The 23675-nt window shown below is 38.6% G+C and overlaps 1 protein-coding gene across 1 annotated transcript in view; it reads left to right on the top strand.

Moving 5' to 3' along the window:
• ERICH3 (glutamate rich 3) overlaps positions 1–23675 on the top strand; it is a gene marked incomplete at its 3' end in the record, with an annotated part of 155008 nt that overhangs the window by 108827 nt on the left and 22506 nt on the right. The window contains exons 10-12 of the mRNA XM_045291739.1: positions 2598–2896; positions 7098–7334; positions 18198–18650. Of these exons, the coding sequence (XP_045147674.1) occupies positions 2598–2896; positions 7098–7334; positions 18198–18650 (989 nt within the window). The remainder of the gene's footprint in view (positions 1–2597; positions 2897–7097; positions 7335–18197; positions 18651–23675) is intronic.

Here is a 23675-nt window from a genome sequence, read left to right on the forward strand (position 1 = left end):
ATGAGGGCAACAAATGTATAGATGTGCTTTAAACAATTGATCTATGTATTGTGATGAATTTTATGAGCTCCAATAAATTGATTAAAAAAAAAAGTACATGCATATCAGAGGCTCCAAATCAATGGAGTTGGTATTTCTATTGATAAAGGAAGAGCAGCCTGCACAGAAGGCAATGTTAGTCATCATATTCTGTGAAGATGTATGACTCCCTTTCTCCCAAGGAAAGCAGTGTGCTAAGTACATCATCGTGAAAGTCAAGAAATATGTATCATGCTTAGCACAGGGTGAGGGAGTCTTATCATCCCATTTTTCACAGTCTGTTACTTTGAAAGCAAAACCATTTAGCTTTATTTTATTAAGAGGTACTAAAAAGAAAAGTGATCTAAGGACGTTCTCATATTTGGTTGTTGGGAGACTTGATGAAGATCTATTGCTATACTAGTTCTAGACTGGGAGTGACTAAAATTCTAAGGGATATCCCACTACGAGTTTGCTATTGCATTTGGTTCATGCTTTTACAATTTTCAGATCAAAAGTGTCATTCCTAGTTTTCTTCAATTGACAAGTCTTGACTGACTTTATTATTCTGGTGCCTTTATTACCCATCAACACAATTGCCTCAGTTCTACTGATAGATAGATATATATTCATATTTCCAGAGAAGAATTAGTGTGGATGGAGCCAATATCTTTTCAGGTACTGGATTATCTCCAGACTTTTGTTTAGTGGAAACTTCTATTGATAGGTCCTAATGAGAGTGAAAGTGTGAAGATTTTATCTAGTGGTAAGACCAATCGTGTAACATTTGTCTTAACATTAGTCATCTCAAGAGCACTTCTAGTAATACAGTAAGATGGTTTTGATTCAATATAAGGAGTCCATGTGTGCTGCAAGTAGTTACCACACTTTTATGCTAATCGAGGTTTGGAGTTTCAAGTCCACTCAGAAGTCCCTGAACATTTCCCAGTTTTTAATGAAGATGAATTTTTGTGGGGAGGAAAATGCAAGATCCCATTGTAAAAAATAAACCTATGGATTTTCTTCTCCCCCAAATTAGCCATCAACAACTTTATGGAACATAGCTGTAACTTGACATACATGAATCACCATGAGGTATACTTGACAGCGACTGCGTTTATAATGCAGTGAGAGGGAACTTGTGGAGTCAAACAGCCTTGAGCTGGACTTTTCGCTCCATCACTGATCTTCTAACTTCGGGAAAGTTATGGAACCCTTTAAACCTCAGTTTTCTCACTGGTAGAATGGCAATGATAACTCTTATTTCATAAGTCTTTGGGATAGTGATTATGATAATGATAAGATTATTGAGCATTTACTCTGTACCAGGCTTTTTGCTATGTGCTATATATATATACTTTATCTTACCGATTATATATATATCCTTACTTGGTGGATTTGAATCAATGCTTTTATAATGATTATTATTTTTATTAACATATTTTGACAATTACTGGAATTATTATTTTGATATTATCTTCAGACATGGGAAAAGAGCTTTAGAAGAACATTTGTTTATTAATAAACATTTGTTTATTAAAACTGATTAAAATATATATTTCCTACAAGGACACAATGCACTGATCATCTTGTTGGTTCATCAGATTTGACCTTGAATATCTCTCTATAACACTGGCATGTTAAAAGAACAAAAGTTTATTACCAGAAAAAAAATATCAAAAGACTGTAGTACAGGCTTCAAAAGGCCTGCAAACAATAATGGCCTGCAAACAATAATGGCAGTTCTATTAGAATAAGTGTGCAGGCTCCTGGGGTGATTTTACTCAAAGGGCACACCATTTGACTGTATATGTTTCTTTGAAAAATCAATCATATTTCTTTAGAGTCAATTTTGGCTATACGCTTTTTGTTTTTTAGCTCTCGTTATGTTCTCAGAATAGCACACACGCTGAGATTGACATCTTTTTCCTTCTGATTGCGTTCATTTCACCTGCATTGTAATGCTGGCGAACCCGAATACTCTGTTATCACAAATATTTTACTTAAGGCCTTGCATTATATGTATGTATACTGGATTCAGATAGGAGGTCACCTATAGACTTTAAAGCCAAGGTTTTACTTTAGGACTATAGTTTTTAGTTGTTCAATTGTTTCTTGTTTATTATTATGGATAAGACCATTAAGATTTTGTTGTGCTGGGAGGGGGGAATGGGGAGGGAGGAGGAAAAATGAGGAGATGATGCCAAGGGCTTAAGTGGAGAGCAAGTGTTTTGAGAATGATGAGGGCAATGAATGTACAAATGTGCTTTACACAATTGATGTATGTATGGACTGTGATAAGAGTTGTATGAGCCCCCAATAAAATTTTTTTTAATTACCATAAAAAATACAAAAAAACCCAACCAACCAAACCAAAAAGATTTTGTTGTGCTCAGTCATAAGGTTTTAGTATCACTGAAGAGAAAATATTTTATGCTTAATTAGCCTCTGTGTTCCATAATAAAACTATTTCTCATAAAATTTCATATTAGAATAAGACATATGTTATTTGAAAAGCTTAGAATTTCCACAATGCCATATATAAAGGTTAATGAACACTGCGTGTTAATATTTTATAGGTGCATTATTGCAATGGGGCTTGACAAAAAACCATCTTCATCAAGAACCAGAAAAGAAAATGCTGAGAAAAGAGAGGACTTAAAGAAGGATGGAGAGAAATTAAGGAAGGGGAAAGAGTACATGGCACCAAGAGGGAATGAGATTGAAGGGAACCGAGCTTTGGGCTCAGCCATTTTTTCTGCTCAAGAAGAAGAAACACAGGTCAGAGAAGTGAGAACTGCTGTGGAAGAAATGGAAAGTAAAGGAAAACCGGGACAAGACATTTGGGGGGATGACCAGGAAAACGCATTCAAATATGGTAAGCAAGAACATGGCATTCCTTTGTTATCCTGCTGTTACTGCTTATTTTAAAGTTGTGACTGCTGACATTTGCCAAACGACCTTTCACCTGTTGTTAATATGGTATCACTGAGGAATCTGTGACACTCTGCCTCGACTCTTTTTCTTGTCTTTCTTGCTTTCCTGTTTATCTATTTATCTAACATCCATCTGTCTGTCTAATGATCTTTGTTTGTGTTCACACAGTCATTCTCTCTCTCTCTCTCTCTCACACACACACACACACTGAAGAGAGAAAGATTGAGAGAATCTTCTTTAACAGTAAAGATAACAGAAGAATACAAGTTACTAAGTGTTCTGCCAGGCACTTACTACACACTGTCTCAGTTTATTTTCACCATCCCACATGACAGGCATTATGACAACTTCCATTTGATAGGTTGGGAAACAGAGACTCAAAGGGCATAACTCGTTCAATGTCATAGAAAGAAATTAACAGAATTTTAGGGTTCATATTTAGAGTTTTCTAATTCAAAAGCTCGTACTTTTAACACTGGACAGCCCCTTCTTTAGTGTAAGCCATCAGCGGTAGTATCAGGATGATTGGCCTGGGTGTCCTTGTTATGCCCAGGAGCAAAGCCTGCCTGGTGAAGCAGTCGCCCAGGGCTAGAATGGCTGCAGAAAGTCTTAGCAGGAGAGAGGCGGGGTCCAAGTAGATTTTCTTCTTTTCCTCATTTTGTTATTCAAGAGTTTCAGAATTTTGCACCCCCCCCCCAAATAAAAATGAGTACAGAGCAATGAAGGACTGGGTTTTATTTTATGTTTGTGACTCATAGTTATTTCACTGATAATACTTTACCCAGTTGACCTGTACCATCCCTTCTAGTCTTCAGTCTTACTTTGGTCTGAACATTTAACTATAACAAAAACTACCGCATGTGGATTAACAACTGGGTTTTTTTTGGGGGTGGTGGTGTAATTTAACTTTCAAGATGGGGGTTTTAAAAACTGTTCAATAAAGGCTTTGCATTTTCTTAATTTGGTGTTTGTGTGGGGGGGAGGGGGTTCCTAAAAGCAACATGGACAGAGCTGAGTGGTGTATTTCATACCTATCATAAGAATTTGCTCCCAAAATCTCTATTCTGCATTGCTAGGTAATAGACTAAATGTACAATCCTATTTTAGAAAAGAAAAGGCAAGGGCTTGAACTACAGAACAGCTAGTGATTCTAAAGGCAACAAGAAGTTCAAGTGGAGGTCAGTGGGGTCGCTTAGCAGCTGGATAGATGTTGACCTGGTGTTGACTTACTTCCTCATTAGGGGGGAATAAGAAACAATAAGCTAATTAAGCTCCCTAGAGGAAAGAAAATGAGGTGGAGGAAACCGACAAAATCATATAAAGAAACCTAGAACACCACGCCACTCACTATTCATATGGAAAATGGGAGAAGCTGATCCAGAGGGGTGTGTTTTGAGCTCTAAAGCGAATGGACTGCTTGTGGTTAGCTGAAGGTTAATGTTTAGGTGGGAGGATGGTCCTGAGAAGAACAAAAGACAAAACTCAAAGTGTCTCTTTGCCCCGGAGTTCATGTCTACACAGTTCATGTTTACACAGTTACCCTCCTGTGGGTTCCAGAATAGTAACCTTTAGATAGAAAGCCGGGTTTTCCTCCCAAGAGGAGCTAGTGTTTAAAACTCCTGACCTGATTGCCCGCAGTCCCACACAGGACCCACCATGTCACCATAGCTTACGGCAGTCCCAAATTTTGTATTTTGAGAGAAAACCCAGACACTTCTGCAACATAGAATACGGGAACTATTTTTGTGATTCACTATATGGCCCTTCAATATTATGTATCGACAACGGTTCCTGTCACTGTGTACGCTTGTACTTCTCCAAGCCTCATTCGTGTCTCCATTAGACGGTATTGATGTCAGTACAGCACATGGTATGTGTGCTTTCTCCTGTCTTCCAATCCCTCCACCTTCCAGCCCCAGCCACTGTTCCTACAATCCCGTATGTTTATTAGGTGTGTGCTCTTCCTGAGAGTCTTCTAACCCTGTTTCAGAAATAACTGTTTCCAATATTTGGTCACAGCTCTGTGAGTCAGATACCACCCAGGATACAGAGCAGTGGCTCTCACCCTGCCTCAGGCCACCACCCTTTCATGCAGTGCCTCAGGCTGTGGTGACTCCCAACCCTAAAATTATTTTCGTTGCTATTTCATCATTCGTCATTTTGCTACTGTTAGGAATCGGGTGACCCCTGTGAAAGGGGGGTTCAACCCCCCAAAGGGGCTGCGACCCTCAGGTTGAGAACCGCTGCTCTAGATGAAGAACCTGAAGCCTGATAGTGAAGTCAACTGTTGAAGATCACACAGCCAGAAAGTGTTTCAACTGAGAGACGTGGCTGCTAAGTCCAAAGCCCGCAGGCTCCACCCTGTACACTGCTATTGACAGGACTGCAGCAATTCAGTTATGCTCCGTGTGACCTCCTGCTTGTTTTGGGAATAGTAGCAAATATCTTTAAAGTGGTATACATGTGTGTCTGCATGTGTATTCTGTGAATAGTCTCCACTCCTACTTTTATGAATCCTTCCATGATCCCCTGAAATTGCGTTCTCAATCTTCCTTTGCTTCCATTCTATTTATGTGGCATCACCTCATATGGCCTATAGAAATCATGTGTCCTCTATAAAACTCCAGAGCAATAGAGGCTAGTGATGTTTGGAACTAGCATTACTTAAGATCATGCATTGAAATGAATACGAATACATCATCTCTTGTGTACCTGTACCTTATTTTCTAATTCCTTTATGGCAGGGGTTTTACTATAATATATCCTACTTGACAATTTGATCTGTTTCCACATAGAATTTTCTAAATAAAATTTGATATTGAATAGCAATGGTGCCAAAGGAAGAGCTATCCTGTAGCTATATCTGCAATATTTGGACCAAAATATTCCTATACACACTATTGGCTGGCTGTATCATGCACGATAAACCAAATTCTTCATCTTCTTGCTAATTTTACACTTTTAATTTTCTGAAATTAATTCATATTTCTTGCCCCCCTATTAACTCTCTTCCAGGAAATATTTTTATTTGCTTGCCTTTATTCCTTACAGTTTTCTATTTTATTTTTCCTCTTACATCTTTCTCATACATTCTCTGCTTAAAAAAAAAAACCTTCTTCGGACGAGCAGGGGATAAATGTTGCTATTAAGTCTCTCATTGTAATAGAATGGACAGGTTCACATCACTGGGGAAGAAGTCAGAATATCTAACACTGAAAACACACAAAATAGTGAAATCTTCATTTTAATTCTTTTCTTCTGAAGATAAGTGTTTATTTGTTTAATTGGTTCTGCATGAGATCCTTTTGCTCTCTGTCTTTGGCAAGTTGTCATTTCAAGATTTTCATTTTTGGTGTAACGATAAAGAGGAACAATTAAATATGAAAGGTGAAAAATTATAACCACAAGGGACAGCTGGAGATTATCTGATATGACAATTTCCTTTTTCTGCTACAGATTTGTTGCACCTCTGTAGGGAATGCAGCAAATTAGTGGCCATGGGAGGAATATTTCATTTTCTAAGAATTTTTATCTTTGGAATGCAATTATTTCATTACTGTAAGAATGAATAATGCTTCCAATGCTAGATCTGGATTCGGTATAGAATCATTCGCAATGTCTTTGCTTGGTGTCCACTTGCATTTCAAAATCTGAGCTGTCCACCATGCTGCTGCTTAGGCCTTTTGACTTGATTAATTGAATTTTTCACTTCATTATTCACTAACTTTATATCCAAATGTTTTGACCATTCTTCATGACCTCACCGGGTTTCCAAATTAACTTCCATTATTATCATTCTGTTCTCTTCATATTTAATTTATTTCTAATGTATTGTTTTCTATCAAATTCTTCTCTTGTCCATTTTTGTCATTGTAGATAATGATGTCCATGTAGAAATGAACTCCCATTAAGTTTCAGCCTTGTCATTTGGAGCTTCATTTCTTTTGTGCTTCTGTATATGTAACTGATTGCAATCTTTGATCATTTGCTGCTAGTTTTCCATGTTCGCTAATTGTGTGAAAAATAAGCAACGAAGGCCTAGAGAGGAGAGGCTAATGGATTCAAAGTTCTCATTAAAGGGAACTGAGTTAAGTATTAGGCATTCCATTTTCATTCTCTTACTGGAGACGTTCTTTTATCAGAATATGAGGAAGACTTTGAAGCAGACGAGGAGAAGCCAGACGAGAACACTAATGAAGAAGGACAGGCGGAGGATCAAATGAGTGGAACGTCAAAGTCACCCTCAGATGATGAAAAAGACAAATTGGACCCCGAAAAGGAGAGTGAAACTTCATCACAGACGGCGCCAGGTGCCGAGGACAGTGTGGAAGATGAGAGTGATGGGTGCTCTGATGATGAATTTGAAGACGATAAGCAAGGTGAGTGGTTGAGCCTCTCATATGACGTAGCCTGTTTAGGGTGTGTACTTATTACACTTCATTAGACTTCGTGTGCGAGTCCTTTTTTAAGGGTTGTCTAGGGCAAAGTTCCCAAACCAGAAATACTGTTTAATCAACCTTCCATAGCTGTCTAAGTACTGGGATCATTTGTTACATCTTTTCTTTATTTTCTTGGGACTTTTCAGAAGGGTATCAAAAGCACCTGTAATGATGCTTTTGTTTAATTAAAGAGTCACCATTTTTTTTATCCCAAATGGTTCCCTATACACACACTTCATTTTATAGCTTTTGAAAAATTAAAATCCACTCATAATCAATTAAAGGTTGGAGATCTCTGCTTTACAGTGTTTTAAAAGTGACCTTGAACACAGCAAGGTGCCACGTTAGTTTCATGGAAGAATTATTCATCTTAACAAAGGTGCGATCTTCAAAATGGTCAAGTGCAAAATGAAACTGACTATTCAGTACCAGAGTTTCAAAGGAAAGAACCCTCATGATCTGGGATGTACCATGGATTATTAAGACCTTAATGTACTAAATTCTGAACAGTGAAAAAAAGTGGCAATTTTCTCTCTGTTCTATCACTAATTACCAAGTAGTTCATAATTAATCAAGCATCTCTCCAGGTGAATTCTGGCCTAGCATCCATAAGAAAAATAACTGATCCCTAGACTTCAATTTATAGTTGCCTTTGCCCTTTGCTTCTGACTAGATCAAGAGATTACAATATGAAACTTTTTGGTTTGCTGTCTACTTCCCTCATTTTTCCGTCTCTCATTTTTTTTCTGTCTAAAATCTAAAAATATGTATTTTATAAGATTATGAATATCCTATATAAAATAAAAGTAAATCATGCAATCAAGTATTCACAGCAGAAAATTCTTTGGCTATTTTCTAGAATCCTTAAAAAGAATTTAAGTAAATCTAGTCTAACATTCACACGGTTTTAAGTGGCAAATCTTTAGTCTACTCTTACTCTAGAAGTGCCAACAAATCCTGCTCACCTTGGGAAGCTCTGCTGGGGTTTAAATGGCAGCGCCATCACTTCCAGTGTCACGGCGACTTGCAAGCCAGCACGGTGCCATAAACTGACAGGCGAAAGTGGACTTTGAATGATGGGGTTCTGCAAGAACAACAACATAAAAGGTGACTGTACACCTGGACCTCACCGATGGAACACCCAGAAGTCACATTAATTACATAGTTAAGAAGAGACAGTGGAGACCAGAGACAGCAAGGCTAGGGACCAGCTGTGGAACAGGTCCTTATTGCTCATATGTGCATTCAGGTTGAAGCTGATGAAAATTATGACAATTCCACAAGAAACAAAATGCAAACTTGAGCATATCTCACCTGAATTTAGAGAGTGTCTCAAGAACAGATTTAACACGAATGACTGAAGTCTACCAGAGTTATAGAATGATATGAAAAACACAATACACACAAAAAGCGAAAGGTCATTTAAAGGACTGGAAAGAAACAAACCCCCAATAAGCATGCCAGAAGAGACTCTGAACCTGGTTATTGAACATACAATAGCTAAAGTGAAGTGGGGAAATGAAGAAAAAACCTGAACAGAAAATTTCAAAAGGCAGCTCGAGAAAACAGAGCATTATAATGAAATGAGAAAAGATCTGGAGTTAGAAAACGAAAAGGAAAGAGTACACATAGCATATCTCAAGCTGAAAGATCTGAAGAAAAAAACCAAGCTCAGATTGCAGTATTTAGGCTCTATGGGGGATAATATTGATTGATTGAGCAGCATCAAAAGAAGACGGAAGGGATGCCCAGAGTCACGGTACCCAAAAGAATTGGTCAGCATTCAGACCACTTCAAGATGTAGCACATAATCAAGAGTCGATGGTGTCAATGTTCACTAATGGTATTAGTGAAAAATTTCACTGTCAATTGAAATGCGTCCAAAAAGCCGATGAGGCACTGGAATTATTCACTTGTCCATGTCAAGAATTTTTTTTAATGTTTCTTAACTTAGATATTTAAAATATATAATTTCCTTTCCGAATTTGGATGTGAGTGCTGGATTTATGTTTATATTCCCATATGACATAAAAATGTTAACTAATTTTATGGATACATGATGTCAACAGAGTCAATAAGTTTAAAGAAACTATACAAATGACTGGAGCCTGGAAACAGCTGGAAGTGTATTTACATATAAGTATCAGTGGTTCACAATCCAAAGGACTTTTAATTTTTATTTCTTCAGTAATGGCGACTTATTACTTTACTGGTTTCATAATATCTCAGTACGTTTATCGACGTGTCTGTGTTAAGAATGCTTTGTAGGCTGCATGCTCACCTTGTTTGGGGGCTTATTATTATTATTATTATTATTTATTTTTTTTTTCTCAGACAGACTAATGTTTTATATTCAAACAGAATGTTGTAGGTAGGACTTGTATGTTCCTTGGTGGACACTTTAATCTTTAGACCTGTAATTATTGACTAACTGACAGTGTTAGATAAGCTTTCACATGGAAAAACTGCTTACATAGAAGTAGTTCTGATCCAAAGTTTGTGACTACATCATATAATTAATTGATGATGCAGTGGGTCACATGGTAGGCTTTGTTTATTAGGACTTCTAACTGTAAACATTTTACAGGATCTATTTCATTTGCCTGAAGCGACCTTTAAAAAAATCAAGTACTATTAATGCCCATTTTGTAAATAAGTAACTTGGAAATTGTGAGATTAAATAACTACAATGGAGTGAAGATGCAAAATTCAGACTCTGTGTTTTAGATGAATCATGTGGATTTTAATTGTAGAAATTATCTGCTTATCTGATGCAACTTCTTTTATAAAATGATTTGGTTTGCTTAAGAATATACACGAGAGGCATTTACCATGAAGTCTTCTCCTTATCCTATTCTCTACCCTCTGCTTGGCTTTTAAGTTTGTTTTTAAATAGAAGATATAAGAAATGGACTTTTTCATCATTGTATCTAAATTTTCTTTTTTTTCTCCCTAAGCAATACCTTGATAACATAAAAAATATCAGATTTCTGTTAATAACGTATCAATTTACACTTAAACTATATAATAGTTATTAGAATCTTAATAGAAGAAACTACATATACAGAACCACAAGTATATTGATAGAGAATATACAATATTTTAAACAGGTTCATAATGAAATTATCATGACATATAATGTCTAATTTTAAACCCTTGAAAATTTAAAGATGAGCTATATTAAAATACTGCCTTTGTTCTTAAGTAAAATCTCAGTTTATTAGTATTTCATTCCAATACCTCGTAGCTCTCTTAGTTTTCATTCTTTTATTTCGATAACCTGCCCTTGTGTTATTCAACCACAGCGCTGTCAGCACGTGCTGTATCAATGTCCATGTTAGAGATTTCACTCAGCAAAGAACGTTGCACGTATTAAAAGCGATCCCCACATGATGGATTCCTTGGAACATCCCACTGAAAAGCCAGACAGCATTTCATCTTCCAAAGTGTCCGAGGCACATTGTGCCCACTGAATCTGAGACACCAGTACATTCCTTTTATTGACATGATTAAGAATCTCGCTGTTAGTATTTGGATGTGTTTCATTTGAACCTGCGTGCACCTATTCCCAGAGGGCAAACCATCGCCCAGGCTGTCAGTCTTGTGACAAGTCTGCCCCATTTAAACTGCCAGCTAACAATTGCGTGCCCCACCTTGATGAATTCACTGTGCTAAGCAGCCGTGAGTGGTAGAGGGCTAGGGACAGAGAAGTGGCTGAAAGAGGACCCCGAGTTAGGAGTGATATGTGAGACTGCCTGTCGTTTAATACGAGTGACAGCTTCTTCTTCTGTGCACTGTGTTGACTACTCAAGGCACTAATTCACAAGTTGACCATACATTGCCTTGGATAAAGATAAGGTTGAGAGGTGATGCAGCATGTGCTGAGAATATACTTGTATGGGCAGCATGTGCTGAGAATCTGCTTGTATGGGCAGCATGTGCTGAGAATATGCTTGTAAGGGCAGTTGAGTGGCAGTGCTTTGAGGAGGTGGTAAAGACTGAGTGGCATCTCACGAGAGACGGAGACAACGTCTGTCTCCAGACGATGAACAAATGAAAGCAAGAACTTGAAGCATTTCTTTTTTCCCCCAGTACGAAGGATAATGATTCTCTTCCAGCAGTGTTTCAGTCTGAGGGAAGAAGTCGGCAAAAAGACTTTTGAAACCCCAGGGACAAAAAGACATTCCGTTTGCCTGACCTACTGACTTTAAGAGTATCACTCTTCATTTCTCGACCTGACTACAGAGTGTGAAGAAAAGCACCTCAGTGGAGGCTCCTCCTCCTGATTTGAAAGTACGATGAACCCACACCCTGCTGACTTCCGCGTCACGTGCCTGTTTCCTGGGCCTGGAACGAATGTCACTGCTTTCAAAACAGGATTATAGGAAGATGGTTGGGAGCATTCTGGTTAGAAATGAAATATTTGATTTTTTTAAAAAATAGTAGGTCAAACATGAATTTTTTTGGTGTAACTATTCTTCATGCTACAGTCTACTTTTCAATTCTTAAGGTAGAAATTCATGGCTTTCGGATTAAAGCAGCGCTATCATTAATTCACCTCAAATGAAATATTTCTCTGCAGTTTCACATCTTCCTCCAGTCTTCATGCTGTGCTCTTCTTTGTGGGGCCCCGGGTCGCAGGTGGGCTCAGCATGCAGACTGAATGCACACAGTGCAAAGAAGCAACCCTGAGACCCAGAGTTCCTGACTCAAACCACGAAGTACTTTCTGGTCCGAGTCACATCGCTGTCTCGTGCTCTCTGTTCAGGTTCTGTTTGAGCACAATTAACTGTTCTGGAATTACCATTCTTTGCAATGTTGTCCATAATTTGCTATATTCCACACAGTTGCATGTTTCGCATAGTCAACAAAACACAGGTAAAACTTGCCCTGGTGTTCTCTGCTTGCAGTCAAGATCGCTCTGACATCAGCAATGAATCCCTTGTTCCACGTTCTCCTGGGAAATGGAACTTCTGACAGCTCCCAGTCAATGTACAGCTGCAGCCATTTTGAAATTATCTTCGGCAAAAATTTACTTGCATGTGATATTAGTGTTATTTTAATTTATTTTAATTCCCGCACTCTGCGCATTATCTATCTTTGAAGAATATATAAGCTCATGTGTTACGGCTAATTTGTAGAAAATAGAGGCAGAATTCATTTTGAGTTAACTGTTATCCTTTGCACCAAGGAATGAGAGAGACATGGTTAGTATCAGAATTCTGAAACATTGGGTCACTTTGGGATACATGGCATTTCATTGGTGTGAGGTAAAATTTTAACAGAGTTTACACATTTGGATTTGTATAATGAAATTGAAGTGGCTATATGAGTACAAGCTTCTGGAGAGTAAACTACAAATCAAATAGCTACAATCGGAACACTAATGGGGAGAAAAGGTGAGTTTAAATCGCAATGAAAACATGCTCCAGGTGAGTTGGTGAGAAGACGATTGGAAGCTAAGGTCAGATCTATACTTGCTTTCAAAAGGCAACTTGGCTAGTGATTTCAGTAAGAATTTAGCCCAGTGAGAGAAGGAACAAACACCTTCTGAACATGTGCAGTTGTTCTGCTGTGGTCGTACAAGGAACTCCCCTTGTATGGACGAGGGTCACCTGCTCACACGGAGGTTGGTGGTTTCAACGCCTCCAACGGCTTTGTCCCTGAAAAGACTGCGGTCTAGAAAACTGTCGAGGGCCACCCTGCTCTGCTCATGAGGTTACTGTGACTTTCATACAGGTAGTAGCATCATAGTCAGTGCTGTAAATAACCCAACGAAGGTTTTGGTTGCAAAACGATTTTTCTGTGTATTCATATTTAGTGGCCCCATGTGTTTCAATGTACTCTGCAGGCTCTAAGGTGATGGGCAAAATGAACGATGACATTGGAGATTGAAATGGCGGGGGCAGTATGAATTCTATGGGTTCTGCCTTTCGAGACTGATCTATTTTCCACTGTCATCTTTGGGTCATAAAAGTGGCAAATTTGCGAAGAGAAGCACCGGTGGGTTGTCCGTTGTTGTTTTATGTTTGAAACTCTCACATGCACACTGATCTCTCGGTTTCATTAGTGGGTCACGGGGAAGGAAATATTTCACTAAACTTGCTTTGCGGCTGATGGATAGTGAGTAATAGCTAACCCCTCTGGAACTCACTTTTTAGACCTAGGAAAGGAAGATTATAACTATCGGATAGCATTAAATGAGATGTTTATAAAGAGCTCGAGTATCAGAATCCCAGCTTTATCTTTTTCCACACTAAATGGTAGATATCAGTCCTTTGTAAAGCTTTCAGGAAAGTTGGAAGTCTCACAAGAAAGGAATTTAGCAGCATACATTATGATGGCTCAGAGGGAAAATGAACTTATTAGGCTAATACTTTCTCCTCATATGATTTCTACAAAGCTGTAGGGAGAAGAGATTAAATTATCCACATTTCACCATCAAAGAAACAGCAGTTTAGAGAAGCCCGGTGTTGTTGAGATCAGGTTAGTAGATTGTGACTTATGAGGATCCAAGTGTGCAGAGTAGAAGTGATCCAAAGGGTTTTCCAGGCTGCCAGCCTTCAGGAGAAATCGCTAGCCCTCTTCTGGGCACTTCCGGGTGGGTCTGAATCACCCGTTCAGTGATTAGTCATCCAGCACTTAGTAGTTTCACTATATAGAAACTTCATTGGTGATGCCAGTTACCTTGGGTGACAGCAAGAAATATCAGAAAAAAGTGTTTACGTTTATTTTTTGTTGATTATACAAAGACATTGGACTATGTGGACCATAAAAAACTACACATGACGTAGACATGCACGAGATTTCCAGCCACTTCTTTGTGCTCACGTTGAGCCAGGCATTGGGAAGAACACGATGACAGTGCATGCTCTAAAAACAGGAAAGGTGGGCATCAGGGCTGTCTACTTTTATCAGACTTATTCAAAATGTATGCTGAGGCAAATAATCTGAAAAGTTGGTCTCTATGAAGAAGAACATGGTATCAGGGTTGGAGGATACCTTATTAATCTTTAATACACAAATGACACAACATTGTTTGCTAAAAGTGAGGAGGATTTGAATCACTCACTGATGAAAATCGATTGCTGCCTTCAATATGGATTACAACTCAGTATAAAGAAAATTCAAAAACATTCTTACAACTGGACGTAGTAGCAACATCATGATAAACAAAGATGGACGTTGTCAAGGAGTCCACGTTGCTTATATCCAGTCAATACTCCTGCAAGCAGAAGTCAAGTCAAATGGTGCATTACATTGGGGAAATCTGCGGCACAAGATCTCTTTAAAGTGTTGTGGAGCAAACATGTCACTTTCTGGGCTCAGGTGCACCTGACCCAAGCCATGGAATTTTCAATGGATTCAAATGCGTATGAAAGTCAGCCATTAAGGAAGAACTATGAAGAATGGATGCATTTGAATTGCGGTGCGAGAGAAGATTGAAAATACGGTGGACTCTCCAAGGACAAGTAGATCTGTCAGAGAAGTACAGCCTGAACGCTCCATAGAAGTGAGCATGATGAGACTTCATCTCACATACTTTGAACATATTATTAGGAGAGACTAGTCCTTGGAAAAGGACACTGTGCTGGGTAAAGTAGAAGGTAGTGAAAGAGAGGAAAGCCCTTAGGGAGAGGGACTGATAGAGTGACTTCAACAATAGGCTGGAGCAGAAAACAATAGTGCAGATAGTGTCGGACAGGAGTGTTTCGTTCTGTTGTTTATAGGATCACTGTGAGTCAGAACCAGTTCAATGACATCCAATAACAGCGGAGGCTTCAAAGAAGTGAAGTCAACCCCGTTGCTGTCTAATTGACTGACTCAGAGCTTCTAGGGCAGAACAGAACTGCCCCATGGAGTGTCCAAGGCTGTACATCTGTACGGAAGGAGACTGCTCTATCTTTCTCCTACAGAACAACTGATCGCCGACATTTTGCTGTTCAGCTCAGTGCTTTAACCAGTGCACCACCTGAGCTCTTAGAGAAGTAGTTAGTAAATAGCTGATTCATCATTTAAACATCTGTATCCGTCTACTGGAAATGCCTGTGGTTTTCCCTTCATCGCATATTGTTTGAAATCAGACTTTAATATAGGTGATGCAAGATAGATAAGTTGTCAATGAAAAAGGAAAACAATGAGGGATTAGAAGAGAATATTCAGAGATACTTTGGATACAGAATCATGGTGGCACCAAATTTGCTGGCTTTGGCCAATCCCTCACGCAACTTGTGTTGATCATTTCTTTGCCCTAAAGGCCCACAGCAGAGTGTTGCCATCCAGTCCCAGCGGGAAACAGAGAGGATGAAATGCTGAGGGACAGATGTAATGGGACAGGGAGGACTTTCACAGACAGACTGACAAGATGATTTTTGCCTCTCATATATTCTATATATATATATGAACTTGTTTTATTTTGAAGAGAATACATAAAATTAGGTCTAAGAATTCCATTCCATGGCCACAAACTGACTTTCTATTTATTTATTTATTTATTTTGAGTAGGCAAGTTTGCCCCACATCTGTATGCAAATGAGAGCAAGAAATGAATGTAAAACAAAATTATACACTGAGGTTAGAAAGAAATTTGAAAACTGCTGTAAGTCTACGCAAGAAGTCAAGTCTCCTCAGCGTTTTGGATCTCTTCTTTCTCATGATCTTTCCTCTCCGAAGGAAACTGGAACAAGATGCCTCAGCTTTTTGGATAGACTAAGACTTTCTAGCCTGAAACCACCACCAAGATGTACAAGCAGGATCGACCACGTCAGGGGCCGGATGGTAGATAATGAATCCCTGCAGGAACCTGGCAACATGGATAGCATTGTGTCCTAATCATTTAATAAATGATGGGCATTGATTAATAACACGCAAAAATTGCCTTTCTTTTTAAAAAAAAAAACATTCTTAAGGCCTTACAGGGAGGAAGAGACCATAGTCACTAGATTTCTGAAGTGGCATAAATCAGAGAGAAAGAAATTGTCCTTGATCTACTGTGTTCTATACAGAGATAGAGCAAATCCAGATTTTATAAAGTGGAGATAAGGAATGAGTGGCTAAAAGATGTGATTCCTTTGAAAAATAACTGTCCTGGTCATCCGGTGCCTGTCAAGGCGGTTGGCAGATAAGAACGAATGGGATTGTATTTAAGGGGTTCTGCTGCCTTAAGGCGTTTTCGAGTTTGTTTTTCACTGCTGTGTGGAATCTCGTAAATCTCTGTGGGAACTCTGATATGTTTCTGAGACTCTACTTGAAAAACCGAGACAAGTCCTGCAGAGCCGGAGGGACCCAGAGCTCTCTATAAGGAAAGCCAGGCGTTTCCTCCCATAAACTCTGCATCCATTACCACTGCCGTCTGTACATCTGCCAAGCAGAAGTGAAAGGTGAAAACGATAACGGAGCACACAGACAGGAGAAGAAGGACAAAATCAGGCAGGATTTAGGCGTAGGAATATTTCAGTGGAAAATATCCTCTATGAAAGCAATGACAGATATTGGTGATGGTTGCTTGAGTGACTGATGTCACTGAATTGTACGTGGGTAAGAGTTTGCTTTGGGAAACAGCATATATATTTGCTGCTACATGACAGGTGAATACAAATTTGCTTTTCTAATCAATTGATCTGCTTATGCTTTCTTTTTAAATTTAAATATATAAATTTGTATTTATCTGGCATGCAGCAGTATATGCAGTGACATCTATGCTGTCTTCCCTAAAGAGATTCAGTGTGTCTACTACTTTGTCAGAGGATTTTTTAATTCTTTGGGGAGCACATCAACTATTTTTGGGTACTGAAGTTTCTATACTGTGTATCTGAAGTACACATCAGTGTTCTGTCTAGGTCTCCCAGAAGCCCTTAAACCATTCTGTAGGCAAAGCTTCTACCTGCACCCCACTTTCAAAAACTGCCCTGGGTGACTGGAGCTGCCTTATCCTAAGGCACAGAGACTGAAAGTGCCTTGGGTCCCTGTCACCTGAAGGTGGCCGATAGCCATTGTCTGAGTGGTGCAGAAATATGAAAGCCCACTATCTTTCCTCAAGAGAGTACCATTATTAATGCAATTTTATATTCCACAGAGCCCTGTGGGAGCAGACTGAGGCTGGGATATTGCTTGAACTCATACTCTAGAATGACATTTTCCTCTTTCCTGCCTGCTTCCTCTGCTCTGTTGAGTCTGTCCTGGAGCACATCTTTAAAAACATCCTGGCACTTGTATCCTCATCTCAGTATCTGCTTCTAGGGAAGATGACCCAAAGCCACTTCTCCTCCTACGCATGCCTGATTGCAGTGAGGGCCATCTCGGGCATCGTCTTGAAATATTTACTGGGTGTAGGTGTTGTGAAAATGGATACATTCTATTATCCTTCCCAGTTACCAGAGTATGTTAGGATGATGGGTTGTTTCAGTAGATAAACATTTGAATTTCATGCACAGAAAGTACCCTAGCTAGACAAAAGGATAATGAAATAAATGTTCTTGCTGTCCAAGCAAAAAATTAGTCAATGTATTTGGTAACAAAGTAGATATTTATAAGGATTTTCTAAGAAAATATTAAAAACATATATCAAAACAGTAGGGTTGGTTTCAGTTAAATACAATCTTCGTTTAAAAATGGACTCATAGATTCAGAGTGTTTTGTTTTGTTTTAATCGGGACTTTTAAAAAGAGCATAGGGGAGTAAGAAATCAACTCTAATATGCTATATTCATTTACTTCTTCTATGATTAATTGCTAATATAATTACTATAACTACCACAAATGCTTTATGGAAATATAATGATGTCTTCATTTTAATTATTTATAGATAGAAAAACTGCTTTATCAAGTTCATTCAGGAGTCACACAAATTCAAGTTGTAGTGAAGATGCATCTTCAGTGGAGGACAGGGACTCTCTCACTGAAGTCAGTTCAGAACAAAGTGCTAGAAGCTCATCGTCTCAGGAGCAGCGTGAAGATGATACACCAGGAAAATCCCATCTTCCAATTGACACAGTGCTAGAAATTGAAATCGAAGACCAGGAAATAACAAAAGCAGTTGTAGAGACCAAGCCAGCGCCAGTAGAGAAGAGCTCCAGGAGTGTGCTGGAAGAAGAGATGGAGAAGGGGGCCCAAGGGACTGCAGAAAGCCCATCTACGACATCCAGGGAGCGTGTTTTCCAGGAAGAGAAAGAAAAGGCGAAGAGGAAGCTTTGGAGAGGAAGCCCTGATAAGGAAAAGGATGAAAAGGCAGGTGCCCCTGGGGTGGAGACAGAAGGTGGTAAGTATGGCCGCTGAATTGAGCCATGGTTTCCATGCATGGAAGTTGATTTGGCCACTGCATTCTGTCAATGCTCGGAGTGTACAATTGTAATAATGCCAGTGAGATTAAATTATTTTCCTGTTTCTCTCCTTGTCTCATAATCATACATGCATTTTCAATTTGCTGTTTTCCATCTGTTGAATTTTGAAAATTACTTGACTATTCTTGTATAGCCTGTCTCATATTTTAAAAAAATTATTTCATATCCTTATTCTATTTCTAGAATCAAATAAAACATAATACATGTCTAGAGACAGGGGTATGTTTGACTTTTTAGAAGTTATTTAACACTAACAATGCTACTTGTTATTAACTATTACAGTATACACATTTATATATGCATCACTTACGTTGATCAGTCTCTTGTTACAGACTTGGCACTGCCATAAAAACTTACATGTATTGACTCTTCTAATCCCCACAACAGTTCACTCATCTCATAATTCACTTATATTATCGTAGTCTCTATATTGCTGATGAACTAATTGCGGCTCGGTGAGGCAACCATCTTTTCAAGCACTATACAGTTAATTAAAGCCAATCCTATGATTTAAATACAGGCCAGAAGGTTCTAGGGATCATGATTCCTAAAGATTTCCTATTTTGTCTCTGCAGTTTAGGTAGTTTAAAAGATGAAAATTTAGTTTCAAATTAGTAACCACCCTCCCCCCTTTTAAAATCATTTTATTGGGCCTCATACAATTCATCGCAATCCATACATACATCAATTGTGTAAAGCACACTTATACATTTGTTGCCCTCATCATTCTCAAAATTCGCTTTCCTCTTGGGTTCCTGGAATTAGCTCCTCATTTCCCTTTTTCCCCACCCTCTCCATCCCCGCTTCCCCCCTCCCTCATGAACCCTTAATAATTTATAAATTATTATTATACCTTATCTTACACTGCCTGGCGTCTCCCTTCACCCACCCTTCTGTTGCCCATTCCCCAGAGAGGAGGTTATATGTAGATCCTTGTGATCGATTCCTCCTTTCTCTCCCCCTTCCCTCCCAGTATCGCCACTGTCACAGCTGGTCCTGAAGGGTTCATCTGTCCTAGATTCCCCTCGTTTCCAGTTCCCACCTGTACCACTGTGCATCCTCTGGTCTAACCAGGTTTGCAAGGTAGAATTGGGATCATGGTAGTTGGGGGCAGGAAGCGTTTAAGAACTAGAGGAAGGTTGTGAGTTTCATTGTTGCTATACTAAACCCTGAGTGACTCATCTCTTCCCCACTACTCCTCTGCAAGGTATGTCCAGTTGTCTACAGATGGGCATTGGGTCCCCATCACGCGCCACCCTCATTCACGATGATATGATTCGCCCCCGCCCCCCCCAAGCATTAACCTCCCTTTGATTTCTTCTCTGAAACAGTTGCTTCTTGGTCCATGAGTTTCCTGTGTATATAGATGGTTCCATTTGACATGGGGATGGGCGAGGTGCATCAACGTGATCAATCCCCACTACCTTAGCACATGTAAGGTCATATACTTTTCTCCACTTGAGGTGGGCAGTGAAAGCAGAGTGGTGTCCTGTGGGCTGAGCAGCTGGATGTCCCTGTCGGACACTTGGGCTCTGTAACAGATAACCACAGGCTATTCTTGCTCCCTCTCCCCTGCCTCCCCCTGCCAGCAGAGTGGACTTTCTGATTCCAAGATATAATGTTGCTTTCACATTTTAATATTTATGAAATCAAACTGTGTTTGAATATGTAATGTTTCTATTGAAAGTTCATTGCTGTTGAGTCAATTCCAAATCATGGCGACCCTATAGGACAGTTTTTCAAAACCGTCACTCTTTACAGAAACACACTGTCACACCTTTCTCCCACAGAGCAGCTGGTGGGTTCTAAGGCCAAGCTCTCAGTTAGCCACTGAATACTCAACCACTACGCAACCAGGGATCCTCAATGTTTCCTTTAAGCTCTTAAAACCTAGTACTCAAAACACGGGGACTTGCATGAACAAGTGAGTAAATTGAATAAGTAACTTTCAATTCAAGTAGTATTGACTTCCTTCTTTGGGAAAGGCAACATGGTTGATAAGAAATGTGCAAGTGGGGATACCTCTCAAAATTTTAGGAGGAAAGGCTTGCATACACAAAACTTGACAAGGGTCAGTGATCATGAAAATCAGAGAAAATACCAAATGCAATGGAGCTTCAAAGGAAGAGAAGTCCCATTAGATTAGGAACAACTTGAAAGGTTTCATAAAGGTGATATTTGAGGAAGAGTTTCAAAATTAATTGGGACATTGTAGGTGAGATACAGGTAGATGAGTGAATTCCAGATAGTGAGGTATATATAACAAAAGATAGGACTGTGGCCTAAGTTACTATGAATAATTCTAGAAGTGAAGTTGACAAACAATGACCCATGGGCCAAATTCAGCCAGTTACTGCTTCTGTTTAGCCTGCAAACTACAAATTATTTTTATTCTTTTGAATATTCTTAAATTGTTGAGAAATGAAAGAAAACTATTTTATGACATACAGATTTTATTAAAATCAAATTTAAGCGACTATAAAATTTTCTTGGAACACAGATGTGCTCAGTTGTTTACATATAATCAATGGCTGCTTTTGCACTAGGGTGACGCTACTGTGTTCAGTTGTTGCAAGGGAGACCCTTGTGACCCACGAAGCCTGAATAAAGGTTTACTATCTGAAACTTTACAGGAAAAACAAGCCACCATTGGCCAAAGAATATAATTCCCCAAGTTTTCAAAAGTATCTTGTCATACATGTGTCAAAATGTTGTTAAAGTATATTTGAAACCTTTTTATAAAACAATTCAAATCTTTGATCTAGTATTTCATTGTTAAATTCTTAGTTCATATAATGGATCATCTAGAGATAAGTACAATTTAGCAAACTGCTGCTCAAATAAAGTAGAGGTGTTAAATATCAGTAGTAAGATTGACATTATCTTTTCCTATTTCCACTTCAGAAAACTAAGTTGTTTACATGGACTGATGTAAGTAAACAATTCTTTGTAAACTAGGCTGTGCACAGGTAGGTTGTAATTAGGTGGTGGCAGAATAGGAAAGATGTCAAATTATGTTCCTATCATATAGAAGACAGTAGTTCAATTTGTTTATTTGGGGTTTGTCAGCTCAAACTGTGCTGGTTTGTGATATTTCTCATGTGCACTGGGGTCCTGTAGGTCTTGATAGCATGCTTGTCAAGCATTGCTTTCCCCTCTCGTCAAGGAGCATTTAATGCAAGTTTGTGGCCCGTATCTTTGTACAGCTCTGGGGTATTGACTGCATTTTTCTATTAATGCTTATTTTTCATTAAGAGCTTATTATATATGCATGAAATGACATCTAAAACGAGAGAAACATAGCTTTGAAAAATTACTGTTAGGTTTATTGCACACAAAATAATTCCTTTCAACATTTGATTAGACTTTTTAGTTTTTAACTTGGGTGTACAAAGTAATTTGACATCTTTTATAAAATAGTTTCTGGTTTTGATTCTTAATGTTATAACATTTTGCACATTATTCTGTAATCATTATACACATGCTCGAGGCTTTGCACGTCCATCCTTTGGTTCACTCTAATGTAACCATTTCCCTGTTGGTAAGTATGACTATTGCCCCCATTTTCCCTACTACCAATATTTTAGTGATGATGTCATAATCCAAGGCAATAGAAAATTGATCATTTTGTTCTTAAAGTAAGTTTCAAGACATATATTTTCTGGGTCAAAAGTTATAGTACTTTAAGGTTTCTGGTTGGGCACACAAAGACTGATCAAAGTACAAAAAAAACCCCAAAGAACAAACAAAACCCAAACAAAAAAAACCCTCACTGCCATTGAGTCAGTGCTGACTCAGAGTGACAGTGGGTTTCCAAGACTGTAATTGTTGATGGGACTAGAAATCCCGGTCGTTCTTCTGCGGAGCTGCTAGCGGTTTCAAAGTACCAACACTGCTGCTCTCAACCCAGTGTGTGACCCCTATATCGCCAGGGCTCGTGATCAAAGTATGTGTATATATATTTCCCCCAAATTGAGCAGGGATTGAAAAAACAGAAAACAAAACCAAACCAAAAAACTTGGGTACATTTGTACTTTTATGGTCCTCTTACATTCCTAAATTTCATATTAAAAAATAAATATGGGTACGACTTTCTCCTGACATTGAATTTGGAGAGTTTAAAAGATAAGATCAGTATACTTTGTTTCAAAAGAAGCAGAGAAGCAGGAATGAATTGGATGTCATTGAGAACCCAGGACGGCGAATGTAAAAGATGCAGTGCACAACAAATTGGACTGTGAGTTTTGACATTTGGAGAAAGGAAACTGACACTGGGCATTAATATAAGTATGGAATTGAGTAAGCTGGCCTTGTTTTCATGGTTTAAATGTTTATTTACATTTATATATACTGGTGGTTCCACTTCCTTTGGCCTTTCTCCTGCATAACACCCTCCACAAACAGCATTGAATAGAAAATACTTAACATTCTAAGAAAAAAAAGCAAAAATCTCCAACCCTCATGACATACACTAAACTCAGGGTGTGACATGAGACATGGATTTTCCTTTGTATTACTCTTTATAGTCTTCTTTTCATCTGAGAAGGCAAACAATGATAAGCAGTTGTTGAAAATCAATATAAGAGCTTGTTTAGCCTATTTTCCATATTGTTTTAAAGTAGAAAAACATGGCCTAGAGAATGTATAAAATTATTAAACAGGGAGAGAGAAGAGAAAGAGAGAGAGAGAGAGAGAGAGAGAGAGAGAGAAGTGTAAAAGAACAAAATGATCATCAAATCTTTTTTTTAATAAATAAATAAAATCACTGCAGAAGAAATGCTGCCTTGTGTCCAATCTGCAAAATCATCATTCTTAACCTTTAGATTTTCTTAAATAAAAGTTTCCATTAAAGAATATCTGAAAGTTTTCAAAGTACCCATTTAAACCATATACATAAACAAAACTTGAAAATATGGCGGGAAAACATTATACTTAAACTTCTA

The sequence above is a fragment of the Echinops telfairi genome, unplaced genomic scaffold (assembly GCF_000313985.2).
Source record: "Echinops telfairi isolate 266 unplaced genomic scaffold, ASM31398v2 ScPeMD7_443;HRSCAF=831, whole genome shotgun sequence".
Taxonomy (NCBI): domain Eukaryota; kingdom Metazoa; phylum Chordata; class Mammalia; order Afrosoricida; family Tenrecidae; genus Echinops; species Echinops telfairi.